General features: G+C 38.3%; 1 protein-coding gene across 3 annotated transcripts in view; it reads right to left on the minus strand.

Annotated features, from left to right (window-relative positions):
• The window catches only part of KLHL28 (kelch like family member 28), a 33,669-nt gene that overhangs the window by 8,333 nt on the left and 11,885 nt on the right, over window positions 1-13,451 (minus strand). For 2 of the 3 annotated variants that reach the window (XM_037834919.1, XM_037834921.1), the window contains exons 1-2: window positions 2,659-4,026; window positions 1,115-2,013 (exon numbers count right to left, since the gene is read on the minus strand). In XM_037834919.1, the coding sequence (XP_037690847.1) occupies window positions 1,115-2,013; window positions 2,659-2,667 (908 nt within the window). In that variant the 5' untranslated portion in view covers window positions 2,668-4,026. Of the gene's footprint in view, window positions 1-1,114; window positions 2,014-2,658; window positions 4,027-13,451 lie in introns of those variants that run through there. The other variant, XM_037834920.1, reaches the window with a different exon arrangement.

The raw sequence follows: 13,451 nt of genomic DNA on the forward strand, positions 1-13,451 counted from the left end.
ATGAGTTAATCAATCTGTGTTGCCACCATAATACTCTACTTGTAGCCCAATCTCAACAACACTAGTTTTAGACCACAATTAAAATGCATAGTCAAGACTTGTAAAAAGATACAGAATATGTCAATTGCCAATGATAAAAAAAATCAATAGCTTCCTCCTCTTGTGGGAAGAGGAGAAACAATCTACCAAATTTTTGGAAATAGTCCGAAAGAGGTCCACAGTATTAAAGAAAAATATCAAACACAAAAATTTTCTTGAAGCAGTCTCATCCAAAGAGAAAGTAAAATAACATCTAGCTACATTTTCTAGATACCTACAAGTTGCCTGTATAATGCTGTAATTCAGGGGTTGGCAAACTGCAGCCATGGACCAAATCCAGCCCAGCATCTATTTTTTTTTTAAATAAAGTTTTATTGGAACAGAGCCACACTCATTCACTTATATATTGGCTATAGCTATTCTTGTGTTGTAATGAGAGAGTTTAGTAGTTGGAACACAGACCATATGGTATACAAAGTATAAGATATTATCTGATTCTTTATAGAAAAGTTTGCCAACCCTGACTCTAAGTTATTTAAAAAAGCAGTTTACTACTGTCTTTTAAAAATATTTACACGGAAGAAAATAAATTGTACATAAAGTCCAATAGCTTATATCATTATCCTATATTTTTACTTCTTTGACGGTTCTTCTAATTAACCGTTTTCATTCAAACCCATTATTGTCCTCAGTCTGCCTCCATCACAAGTTTCTAGCTCTCTTCTTTAGCATCTTCTCAGATAGCTGGTAATAATAAATCCCTTCCTACCTGGTCTGACTCAAAGATGTAATGGTTCCACAAAGAAAGAAAAAATAAAATACATAAAATAGAAGAAAAAGTTAATGAATAAATAGCATAGATAAGGTATTTGTAGGGCAAGCTTAATACCTGAGTGTGTTATAGAGAATGGATGAATGTGATTAAAACAACCAACTAGGTAGAAGAGAAAAAAACAAAAACAAGCAAATAAAAGTAAAAAAGAAAATCAAACTACTTTAAAAATGCAGAAAATTAGCACATTTAAAAAGAATAAAATCTTTTAATATTGATTCTTAAAGAAGGCCTTCTATTTACCTATCCAAACAGGCAAACAGTCCAGATTTTCCTCCTACTGCACAAAGTACTTTGGGAGCACAACGAGGTCGTGTCATCAAGACTGTCTGATGTGACAGTCTATGTTCAGGCATAAAGTGGTACTTCAGGGCTTCATTCAAAAGATGTTTACAAGTGCGATCATCACGAATAAGATGATTTGCTTCATAGAGTCTAGTGAGAAACTTTACACTCAGCAGTGGTAATCGCACACTGTTAAGAAGCTGTGCTAAGTATTTCTGGCGTTCTTGTACATCATACTTAATCCAAGACTCTAGAGCATAAAAAACAGTCTCTTCGGTAGCTACATTCAAACAGTCATTGGAAACAATTTCATCCAACTCAGCATATGTAAGCTCAAAAAACTCTTCAGTCTGGCAAACGGCTTCAAAATTCTGGCATATATACTTAGTGGCTGCCAAATAAAGGTCATGACAACCATACGTCTCTGCAAAACGAGAAATTCCAATACAATTCCCAGGATCAAGTTGGCTTTCAAGAAATGCACAACATTCTTTCAGGACAAGTTTTATCTGGAGTAGGTTTGCTGCTGGAAGGAGAGATTCAACTGTGTCCTGAGAAATAAAAACAGTCCCTGAATAGGCATATTCCACAATGGCCTGAAGAGCTGTTTCATCAATGCACTGAAACTCAACCTCACTGTTTTCTTTTTCAGAAAGGTTCCCAGTGAACATAGCTTTGAAATATGGGCTGATGCTGGCAAGGACCACTTTGTGAGCATGAATTTTAACATCACCTACTCGAAGAATTATGTCACAGAGTTCGTGATGTTGACGAAGAAGATTCAAGCCCTGCAGAAGTTGTTCAGAATGTAAGTGGGTTAAGTTAGCAAGCATGTAGGTTGGAGATGTGTGGTCCATCTACAGAAAAACAAAACACACAGTTATTTCAAAATTATCTTGCCAATATTATTCTTTTATCAAGTAGTACAAAATAAATCAGATTTGTTGTTTGTACTGCCTGTTTGTTGACTTTTAAATCCCTATACTAAATAATAGAACAGAGCTTTTAGGATTAGAAGGGATTTCAACAATCATATAATTCAACTTCTTTATTACAGATATTAGGAAACCAAGGCCCAGAAGGTTATGTGGTATGTCCCAAACAATGAAGGTCTCTTGACAATGGATTTTTGGATCAACTCTGACAATGCCTCCATTCTGTTTCCCTTCATTAAACTCAAGACTGAGTTATCACTGAAACAAAATGCAAATGTTAAACAAAAAACAAAAAAACAATCCTTCCCTAAAGTAAAATGAGTTTTGAAAAAATTCTAGCTATTTAACTATTTTCTCAATAACATCAATGACTGCCAACCAAATCAACAGATGTTTTAATGTAAAAGAAACTTCATAATGTCAACTCAAATATTTTAATTCAAAAAATCAATAATTGTTTTGATAAAGGATGCTAAATGCAACAAAGGTACCATCACACCCAATTTACAACAACAAAAATTTATTGTGAGCACAATCCAATTTTCTATAGAGAGAGCACTTACTGACCTGGAGCATATCCACTCAACTCTTGATCATAAACACAGATCCTACCCACCCAATCTACTTGCCACTTTGTGCTTCTGAAAGATGAAAAGGAATTTTTTAAAAATAGGACAGAAGAAAAGGGATCAGACGGGAAAAAAGAAGAAAGATCGGAAAGGCAATAGGGATTGTGGTTGTGGTAGTCTGAAAAATGTCCCTCTCCACCACCACCACCAAAAAAAAAAAAAATCCCTGGAACCTGTAAACCATAATTTATATTGCAAAAAAAGGACTTTATAGATGTGATTAGGTTAAAGATTTTGAGATGAGCGATTATCTGGATTATCCAGGTTATCCCTAAATGCAATCAGGCATAGCCTTATAAAATGGTGACTAAGGGAGATATGACAAAAATAGAAAAGATGGCAGCAATGTGACCATGAAAGCAGAGATTAGAGTGAGTAGCCACAAATCAAGGAACGCTGGCAGCTACACAAAACTAGAAGAGTACACAGACCTTGGAGACACAAGATCATGAGTTTTAGTCCCAATTTAATGTTACATGGCATTGGCACATTTCTTAATCTAAGTATTATTTTCCTCATTTATAAAAGAATATCCCCACTCCTCTCAGTAAATTACCATACAGTTTGAAGTGCTGTGAATACAGCACTTAAGTTTCACTATTAAACCAACTCCCCCTGTGTTCCCCACTTTTACTCCCATTCTTTTCAACAATGACCTTTCACTCTAATTAAACTCATCTAATAGTTCTAAACACTTGTTCTCTCCCAAATATCTTCTTACCACATACCAGATTTTGTCTGTAACCTCTCTCCTTGTTAATCTTCCTTTCCTCCATTTCAAACTCTCAAAAGGCTAGGTCAGGACCCGGGGGGCAAGATGGCAGACTGGTGAGCTGTATGTTTTGGTTGCTCCTCCAGGAAAGTAGGTAGAGAGCCGGGAGCTGCGTGGACTGGACACCACAGAGCGGTCTGACTTTGGGCATACTTCATACAACACTTGTGGAGGCGTGGAACTGCTGACATCAGCGAAATCTGTGGGTTTTTGCGGCCAGGGGACCCGCGCCCCTCCCTGCCAGGCTCAGTCCCGGGGGAGGAGGGGCTGTCAGCTCCGGGAAGGAGAAGGGAGAACTGCAGTGACTGCTCTTATCGGAGGCTCATTCTGCTGATTCGGGCTCCGGCCATGGATGGACTGAGACCGGACGCCGGAGGGTCTGGGAGCGGCCAGCCCAGCGGAGAGGGGACAGGCATAGAAAAAAAACAACACGAAAAACTCCAAAATAAAAGCGGAGGATTTTTGGAGTTCTGGTGAACATAGAAAGGGGAAGGGCCCTGAGGTGCATATGCAAATCCCGAAGAAAAGCTGATCTCTCTGCCCTGTGGACCTTTCCTTAATGGCCCTGGTTGCTTTGTCTCTTAGCATTTCAATAACCCATTAGATCTCCAAGGAGGGCCCATTTTTTTTTTTTTTTTAATTCTTTTTTCTTTTTCTAAAACAATTACTCTAAGAAGCCCAATACAGAAAGCTTCAAAGACTTACTATTTGGGCAGGTCAAGTCAAGAGCAGAACTAGGAGAGCTCTGAGACAAAACGCAATAATCCAGTGGCTGAGAAAATTCACTAAACACCACAACTTCCCAAGAAAAGGGGGGTGTCCGCCCACAGCCATCATCGTGGTGGACAGGAAACACTCCTGCCCATCGCCAGCCCCATGGCCCAGAACTGCCCCAGACAGCCCAGTGTGACGGAGGTGCTTCGAATAACAGGCACACACTGCAAAACTGGGTGTGGACATTAGCCTTCCCTGCAACCTCAGCTGGTGGTCCCAGAGTTGGGAAGGTAGAGCAGTGTGAATTAACAAAGCCCCATTCAGCCATCATTTCAGCAGACTGGGAGCCTCCCTACACAGCCCAGCAGCCCAGAACTGCCCTGGGGGGACGGCACTCACCTGTGACATAGCACAGTCATCCCTCAACAGAGGACCCGGGGTGCACGGCCTCGAAGAGGGGCCCACTTGCAAGTCTCAGGAGCCATACGCCAATACCAAGGACTTGTGGGTCAGTGGCAGAGACAAACTGTGGCAGGACTGAACTGAAGGATTAGACTATTGCAGCAGCTTTAAAACTCTAGGATCACCAGGGAGATTTGATTGTTAGAGCCACCCCCCCCCTCCCTGACTGCCCAGAAACACGCCCCATATACAGGGCAGGCAACACCAACTACACACGCAAGCTTGGTACACCAATTGGACCCCACAAGACTCACTCCCCCACTCACCAAAAAGGCTAAGCAGGAGAGAACTGGCTTGTGGAGAACAAGTGGCTCGTGGACGCCACCTGCTGGTTAGTTAGAGAAAGTGTACTCCACAAAGCTGTAGATCTGATAAATTAGACATAAGGACTTCAATTGGTCTACAAATCCTAAAAGAACCCTATCAAGTTCAGCAAATGCCACGAGGCCAAAAACAACAGAAAATTATAAAGCATATGAAAAAACCAGACGATATGGATAACCCAAGCCCAAGCACCCAAACCAAAAGACCAGAAGAGACACAGCACCTAGAGCAGCTACTCAAAGAACTAAAGATGAACAATGAGACCATAGTACGGGAGATAAAGGAAATCAAGAAGACCCTAGAAGAGCATAAAGAAGACATTGCAAGACTAAATAAAAAAATGGATGATCTTATGGAAATTAAAGAAACTGTTGACCAAATTAAAAAGATTCTGGACACTCATAGTACAAGACTAGAGGAAGTTGAACAACGAATCAGTGACCTCGAAGATGACAGAATGGAAAATGAAAACATAAAAGAAAGAATGGGGAAAAAAATTGAAAAAATCGAAATGGACCTCAGGGATATGATAGATAATATGAAACGTCCAAATACAAGACTCATTGGTGTCCCAGAAGGGGAAGAAAAGGGTAAAGGTCTAGGAAGAGTATTCAAAGAAATTGTTGGGGAAAACTTCCCAAATCTTCTAAACAACATAAATACACAAATCATAAATGCTCAGCGAACTCCAAATAGAATAAATCCGAATAAACCCACTCCGAGACATATACTGATCACACTATCAAACACAGACGAGAAGGAGCAAATTCTGAAAGCAGCAAGAGAAAAGCAATTCACCACATACAAAGGAAACAGCATAAGACTAAGTAGTGACTACTCAGCAGCCACCATGGAGGCAAGAAGGCAGTGGCACGATATATTTAAAATTCTGAGTGAGAAAAATTTCCAGCCAAGAATACTTTATCCAGCAAAGCTCTCCTTCAAATTTGAGGGAGAGCTTAAATTTTTCACAGACAAACAAATGCTGAGAGAATTTGCTAACAAGAGACCTGCCCTACTGGAGATACTCAAGGGAGCCCTACAGACAGAGAAACAAAGACAGGACAGAGAGACTTGGAGAAAGGTTCAGTACTAAAGAGATTCGGTATGGGTACAATAAAGGATATTAATAGACAGAGGGGAAAAATTATGACAAACATAAACCAAGGGATAAGATGGCTGATTCAAGAAATGCCTTCACGGTTATAACGTTGAATGTAAATGGATTAAACTCCCCAATTAAAAGATATAGATTCGAAGAATGGATCAAAAAAATGAACCATCAATATGTTGCATACAAGAGACTCATCTTAGACACAGGGACACAAAGAAACTGAAAGTGAAAGGATGGAAAAAAATATTTCATGCAAGCTACAGCCAAAAGAAAGCAGGTGTAGCAATATTAATCTCAGATAAAATAGACTTCAAATGCAGGGATGTTTTGAGAGACAAAGAAGGCCACTACGTACTAATAAAAGGGGCAATTCAGCAAGAAGAAATAACAATCGTAAATGTCTATGCACCCAACCAAGGTGCCACAAAATACATGAGAGAAACACTGGCAAAACTAAAGGAAGCAACTGATGTTTCCACAATAATTGTGGGAGACTTCAACACATCACTCTCTCCTATAGATAGATCAACCAGACAGAAGACCAATAAGGAAATTGAAAACCTAAACAATCTGATAAATGAATTAGATTTAACAGACATATACAGGACATTACATCCCAAATCACCAGGATACACATACTTTTCTAGTGCTCATGGAACTTTCTCCAGAATAGATCATATGCTGGGACATAAAACAAGCCTCAATAAATGTAAAAAGATTGAAATTATTCAAAGCACATTCTCTGACCACAATGGAATACAATTAGAAGTCAATAACCATCAGAGACTTAGAAAATTCACAAATACCTGGAGGTTAAACAACACACTCCTAAACAATCAGTGGGTTAAACAAGAAATAGCAAGAGAAATTGCTAAATATATAAAGACGAATGAAAATGAGAACACAACATACCAAAACCTATGGGATGCAGCAAAGGCAGTGCTAAGGGGGAAATTTATAGCACTAAACGCATATATTAAAAAGGAAGAAAGAGTCAAAATCAAAGAACTAATGGATCAACTGAAGAAGCTAGAAAATGAACAGCAAACCAATCCTAAACCAAGTACAAGAAAAGAAATAACAAGGATTAAAGCAGAAATAAATGACATAGAGAACAAAAAAACAATAGAGAGGATAAATATCACCAAAAGTTGGTTCTTTGAGAAGATCAACAAGATTGACAAGCCCCTAGCTAGACTGACAAAATCAAAAAGAGAGAAGACCCATATAAACAAAATAATGAATGAAAAAGGTGACATAACTGCAGATCCTGAAGAAATTAAAAAAATTATAAGAGGATACTATGAACAACTGTATGGCAACAAACTGGATAATGTAGAGGAAATGGACAATTTCCTGGAAACATATGAACAACCTAGACTGACCAGAGAAGAAAAAGAAGACCTCAACGAACCCATCACAAGCAAAGAGATCCAATCAGTCATCAAAAATCTTCCCACAAATAAATGCCCAGGGCCAGATGGCTTCACAGGGGAATTCTACCAAACTTTCCAGAAAGAACTGATACCAATCTTACTCAAACTCTTTCAACACATTGAAGAAAATGGAACACTACCTAACTCATTTTATGAAGCTAACATCAATCTAATACCAAAACCAGGCAAAGATGTTACAAAAAAGGAAAACTACCGGCCAATCTCCCTAATGAATATAGATGCAAAAATCCTCAACAAAATACTTGCAATTCGAATCCAAAGACACATTAAAAAAATCATACACCATGACCAAGTGGGGTTTATTCCAGGCATGCAAGGATGGTTCAACATAAGAAAATCAATCAATGTATTACAACACATTAACAAGTCAAAAGGGAAAAATCAACTGATCATCTCAATAGATGCTGAAAAAGCATTTGACAAAATCCAACATCCCTTTTTGATAAAAACACTTCAAAAGGTAGGAATTGAAGGAAACTTCCTCAACATGATAAAGAGCATATATGAAAAAACCACAGCCAGCATAGTACTCAATGGTGAGAGACTGAAAGCCTTCCCTCTAAGATCAGGAACAAGACAAGGATGCCCGCTGTCACCACTGTTATTCAACATTGTGCTGGAAGTGCTAGCCAGGGCAATCTGGCAAGACAAAGAAATAAAAGGCATCCAAATTGGAAAAGAAGAAGTAAAACTGTCATTGTTTGCAGATGATATGATCTTATATCTAGAAAACCCTGAGAAATCGACGATACAGCTACTAGAGCTAATAAACAAATTTAGCAAAGTAGCGGGATACAAGGTTAATGCACATAAGTCCGTAATGTTTCTATATGCTAGAAATGAACAAACTGAAGAGACACTCAGGAAAAAGATACCATTTTCAATAGCAACTAAAAAAATCAAGTACCTAGGAATAAACTTAACCAAAGATGTAAAAGACCTATACAAAGAAAACTACATAACTCTACTAAAAGAAATAGAAGGGGACCTTAAAGATGGAAAAATATTCCATGTTCATGGATAGGAAGACTAAATGTCATTAAGATGTCAATTCTACCCAAACTCATCTACAGATTCAATGCAATCCCAATCAAAATTCCAACAACCTACTTTGCAGACTTGGAAAAGCTAGTTATCAAATTTATTTGGAAAGGGAAGATGCCTCGAATTACTAAAGACACTCTAAAAAAGAAAAACGAAGTGGGAGGACTTACACTCCCTGACTCTGAAGCTTATTATGAAGCCACAGTTGCCAAAACAGCATGGTACTGGCACAAAGATAGACATATAGATCAATGGAATCGAATTGAGAATTTGGAGATAGACCCTCAGATCTATGGCCGACTGATCTTTGATAAGGCCCCCAAAGTCACTGAACTGAGTCATAATGGTCTTTTCAACAAATGGGGCTGGGAGAGTTGGATATCCATATCCAAAAGAATGAAAGAGGACCCCTACCTCACCCCCTACACAAAAATTAACTCAAAATGGACCAAAGATCTCAATATAAAAGAAAGTACCATAAAACTCCTAGAAGATAATGTAGGAAAACATCTTCAAGACCTTGTATTAGGCGGCCACTTCCTAGACTTTACACCCAAAGCACAAGCAACAAAAGAGAAAATAGATAAATGGGAACTCCTCAAGCTTAGAAGTTTCTGCACCTCAAAGGAATTTCTCAAAAAGGTAAAGAGGCAGCCAACTCAATGGGAAAAAATTTTTGGAAACCATGTATCTGACAAAAGACTGATATCTTGCATATATAAAGAAATCCTACAACTCAATGACAATAGTACAGTCGGCCCAATTATAAAATGGGCAAAAGATATGAAAAGACAGTTCTCTGAAGAGGAAATACAAATGGCCAAGAAACACATGAAAAAATGTTCAGCTTCACTAGCTATTAGAGAGATGCAAATTAAGACCACAATGAGATACCATCTAACACCGGTTAGAATGGCTGCCATTAAACAAACAGGAAACTACAAATGCTGGAGGGGATGTGGAGAAATTAGGACTCTTATTCACTGTTGGTGGGACTGTATAATGGTTCAGCCACTCTGGAAGTCAGTCTGGCAGTTCCTTAGAAAACTAGGTATAGAGTTACCATTCGATCCAGCGATTGCACTTCTCGGTATATACCCGGAAGATCGGAAAGCAGTGACACGAACAGATATCTGCACGCCAATGTTCATAGCAGCATTATTCACAATTGCCAAAAGATGGAAACAACCCAAATGTCCTTCAAGAGATGAGTGGATAAATAAAATGTGGTATATACACACGATGGAATACTACGCAGCAGTAAGAAGGAACGATCTCGTGAAACATATGACAACATGGATGAACCCTGAAGACATAATGCTAAGCGAAATAAGCCAGGCAGAAAAAGAGAAATATTATATGCTACCACTAATGTGAACTTTGAAAAATGTAAAACAAATGGCTTATAATGTAGAATGTAGGGGAACTAGCAATAGAGAGCAATTAAGGAAGGGGGAACAATAATCCAAGAAGAACAGATAAGCTATTTAACGTTCTGGGGATGCCCAGGAATGACTATGGTCTGTGAATTTCTGATGGATATAGTAGGAGCAAGTTCACAGAAATGTTGCTATATTAGGTAACTTTCTTGGGGTAAAGTAGGAACATGTTGGAAGTTAAGCAGTTATCTTAGGTTAGTTGTCTTTTTCTTACTCCCTTGTTATGGTCTCTTTGAAATGTTCTTTTATTGTATGTTTGTTTTCTTTTTAACTTTTTTTTCATACAGTTGATTTAAAAAAGAAGGGAAAAAAAAAAAAAAAAAAACAAGGGAAAAAAAAAAGATGTAGTGCCCCCTTGAGGAGCCTGTGGAGAATGCAGGGGTATTCGCCTACCCCACCTCCATGGTTGCTAACATGACCACAGACATAGGGGACTGGTGGTTTGATGGGTTCAGCCCTCTACCACAGGTTTTACCATTGGGAAGACGGTTGCTGCAAAGGAGAGGCTAGGCCTCCCTATAATTGTGCATAAGAGCCTCCTCCCGAATGCCTCTTTATTGCTCAGATGTGGCCCTGTCTCTCTAGCTAAGCCAACTGGAAAGGTGAAATCACTGCCCTCCCCCCTACGTGGGATCAGACACCCAGGGGAGTGAATCTCCCTGGCAACGTGGAATATGACTCCCGGGGAGGAATGGAGACCTGGCATCGTGGGACGGAGAACATCTTCTTGACCAAAAGGGGGATGTGAAAGGAAATGAAATAAGCTTCAGTGGCAGAGAGAATCCAAAAGGAGCCAAGAGGTCACTCTGGTGGGCACTCTTACGCACACTTTAGACAACCCTTTTTAGGTTCTAAAGAATTGGGGTAACTGGTGGTGGATACCTGAAACTATCAAACTACAACCCAGAACCCATGAATCTCGAAGACAGTTGTATAGAAATGTAGCTTATGAGGGGTGACAAGGGGATTGGGAAAGCCATAAGGACCACACTCCACTTTGTCTAGTTTATGGATGGATGAGTAGAAAAATAGGGGAAGGAAACAAACAGACAAAGGTACCCAGTGTTCTTTTTTACTTCAATTGCTCTTTTTCACTCTAATTATTATTCTTGTTATTCTTGTGTGTGTGCTAATGAAGGTGTCAGGGATTGATTTGGGTGATGAATGTACAACTATGTAATGGTACTGTGAACAATCGAAAGTACGATTTGTTTTGTATGACTGCGTGGTATACGAATATATCTCAATAAAATGAAGATTAAAAAAAAAAAAAAAAAAAAGACATAATGCTGAGCAAAATAAGCCAGGCACAAAAAGAGAGATATTGTATGTTACCACTAATGTGAATTCTGTGAAAAATGTACAATGTTTTATACTGTAGAATGTAGGGGACCTAGAGATACCAATTAGTGGAGGGGGAATGATAATCTAATAAGAACAGATAAACTATGGAGGGTAATCTCAATGTTATGGGAATGCTCAGGAATGATTATGGTTTGTAAACTTTCTTGGATATAGTAAGATCATGTTGGAAGTAATAGAGTTATTTTAGGTTTTTTTTTCCTCTTATTCCTTTGTTTTCTTAGGGGTTGTTAATTTTCTTGGGGTATGGAAGGAACATGTTGGAAGCAATGTAGTTATTTTAGATTATTTGTTTTTCTTACTCCTCTGTTTGGACATGGTTTATTAATTTTCTTGGGGTATGGTAGGAACATATTGGAAGCAAAGTAGTTATTTTAGGTTATTTGTTTTCCTTAATCCATTGCTTTGTTTGAAATGTTGTGGGGTTTTTTTGGTTGTTGTTTGCCTGTCTGTTTTTAATTTTTTGATAAACAAAGTTAAAAAATTGAAAAAAAATCAGTAGAAAAATGGGAGTAAAAACTAAATGACAAATAGGGTGGGATGGGGGGATGGTTTGGGTATTCTCTTTTCACTTTTATTTTTTATTCTTATTCTGATTCTTTCTGATGTTAGGAAAATGTTCAGAAATAGATTGTGGTGATGAACGCATAACTATATGATCATACTGTGAACAGTTGATTGTATACCATGGATGACTGTATGGTTTGTGAATATATTTCAATAAAACTGAATAAAAAAAAAATAAAAAAAAAATAAAAAAGGCTAGGTCAAAAATTAACTTCAGCTGGAAGCCTATAAACATTTAAGTCTGCAATTTCCTTACATGCAAAGAATTTAATTGTATGGGTTGTGTTGTAAAGCATATCCCCTCAACTCTCATATGTCTGATTTAACAAAAAGAATGATATTCAGATTGAAAGTGAAGAATGAACAGCAGCAAATGTGAGTGGAAAAAGAAAATAAGTAAAGGGATTAAAAAGGGAGAACTTAGCTACTTAGAAAAACCTGGAAATGAGATCCATGAGTTACTGCCAGTGCCATAAGACTGGAGACTGTTTTTCAAAAATAAGACTAAATTCTACAAGTAATCTGGTAAGGTTAATGTTAATTTCAGATAACATTCTAAAAGAAATTTTTAAAGTCGTATCTATGAAAACCTAGATGAGGATGTAGCAGTCTCTAAGAATAGGATGGATGAGCTAACCCATCCTAGGACTAAGACCAGGACCTAAAACAAGGATGGGTAAGACATGTCACAGACTAATCTTGTTTCTTTTTATGTGGTTAGAAGACATGCAGATTGGGAAAATACATTTGATGTTTAACTAGATGTTAGCAAAGAATTTCACAATGCCTCTCAAGATTTCCCTGAAAATAAAATAAAAATATATAAGCTGGTTCAGTCAGCTAAATTAGCAACTGGTTGACAACCACACCAGGATATACCACTTAATGATATACCACTTAATGGTCTACCTGAAGGGAGGTTTCCAGTGGTATGCTATAACGTCAAGATGAAGATATTCAAGGCATGCTCTTCAGCTTTACAGATTACATGAAGCTGCAAAGGAGAGCAAAAACACCAGATAACAAAATAAGGATCCAAAAAGACCCGACATCTCACAAGAAGAAATTTAAGAGTGATAAATGTAAGATTCTAAAGTGGATTCCAATAACTGCACAACTAGAATAAAAGAGAAAAGAATCACCTGTAGGACATACTTAAAGAGTTTAGGGACTGCACTGGTTTGAATGTATTATGTCCCCCAGAAAAAGCCATATTCTTTGATGCAATCTTGTGGGGCAGACATATTAGTGGGGATTAAGTTGGAATGTTTGGATTAGGTTGTTTGCATGGAAATGTGCCCCACCCAACTGTAGGTGATAACTCTGATGAGAGATTTCCATGGAGGCGTGGCCCCACCCATTCAGGGTAGGCCTTGATCAGTGGAGCCATATAAATGAGCTTATGGACAGAGGGAACTCAGTGCAGCTGTGAGTGATGTTTTGAAGAGGCACTACAGCCAAGAGGGACACTTTGCA

This window comes from Choloepus didactylus, chromosome 4, assembly GCF_015220235.1.
Source record: "Choloepus didactylus isolate mChoDid1 chromosome 4, mChoDid1.pri, whole genome shotgun sequence".
Classification (NCBI taxonomy): domain Eukaryota; kingdom Metazoa; phylum Chordata; class Mammalia; order Pilosa; family Megalonychidae; genus Choloepus; species Choloepus didactylus.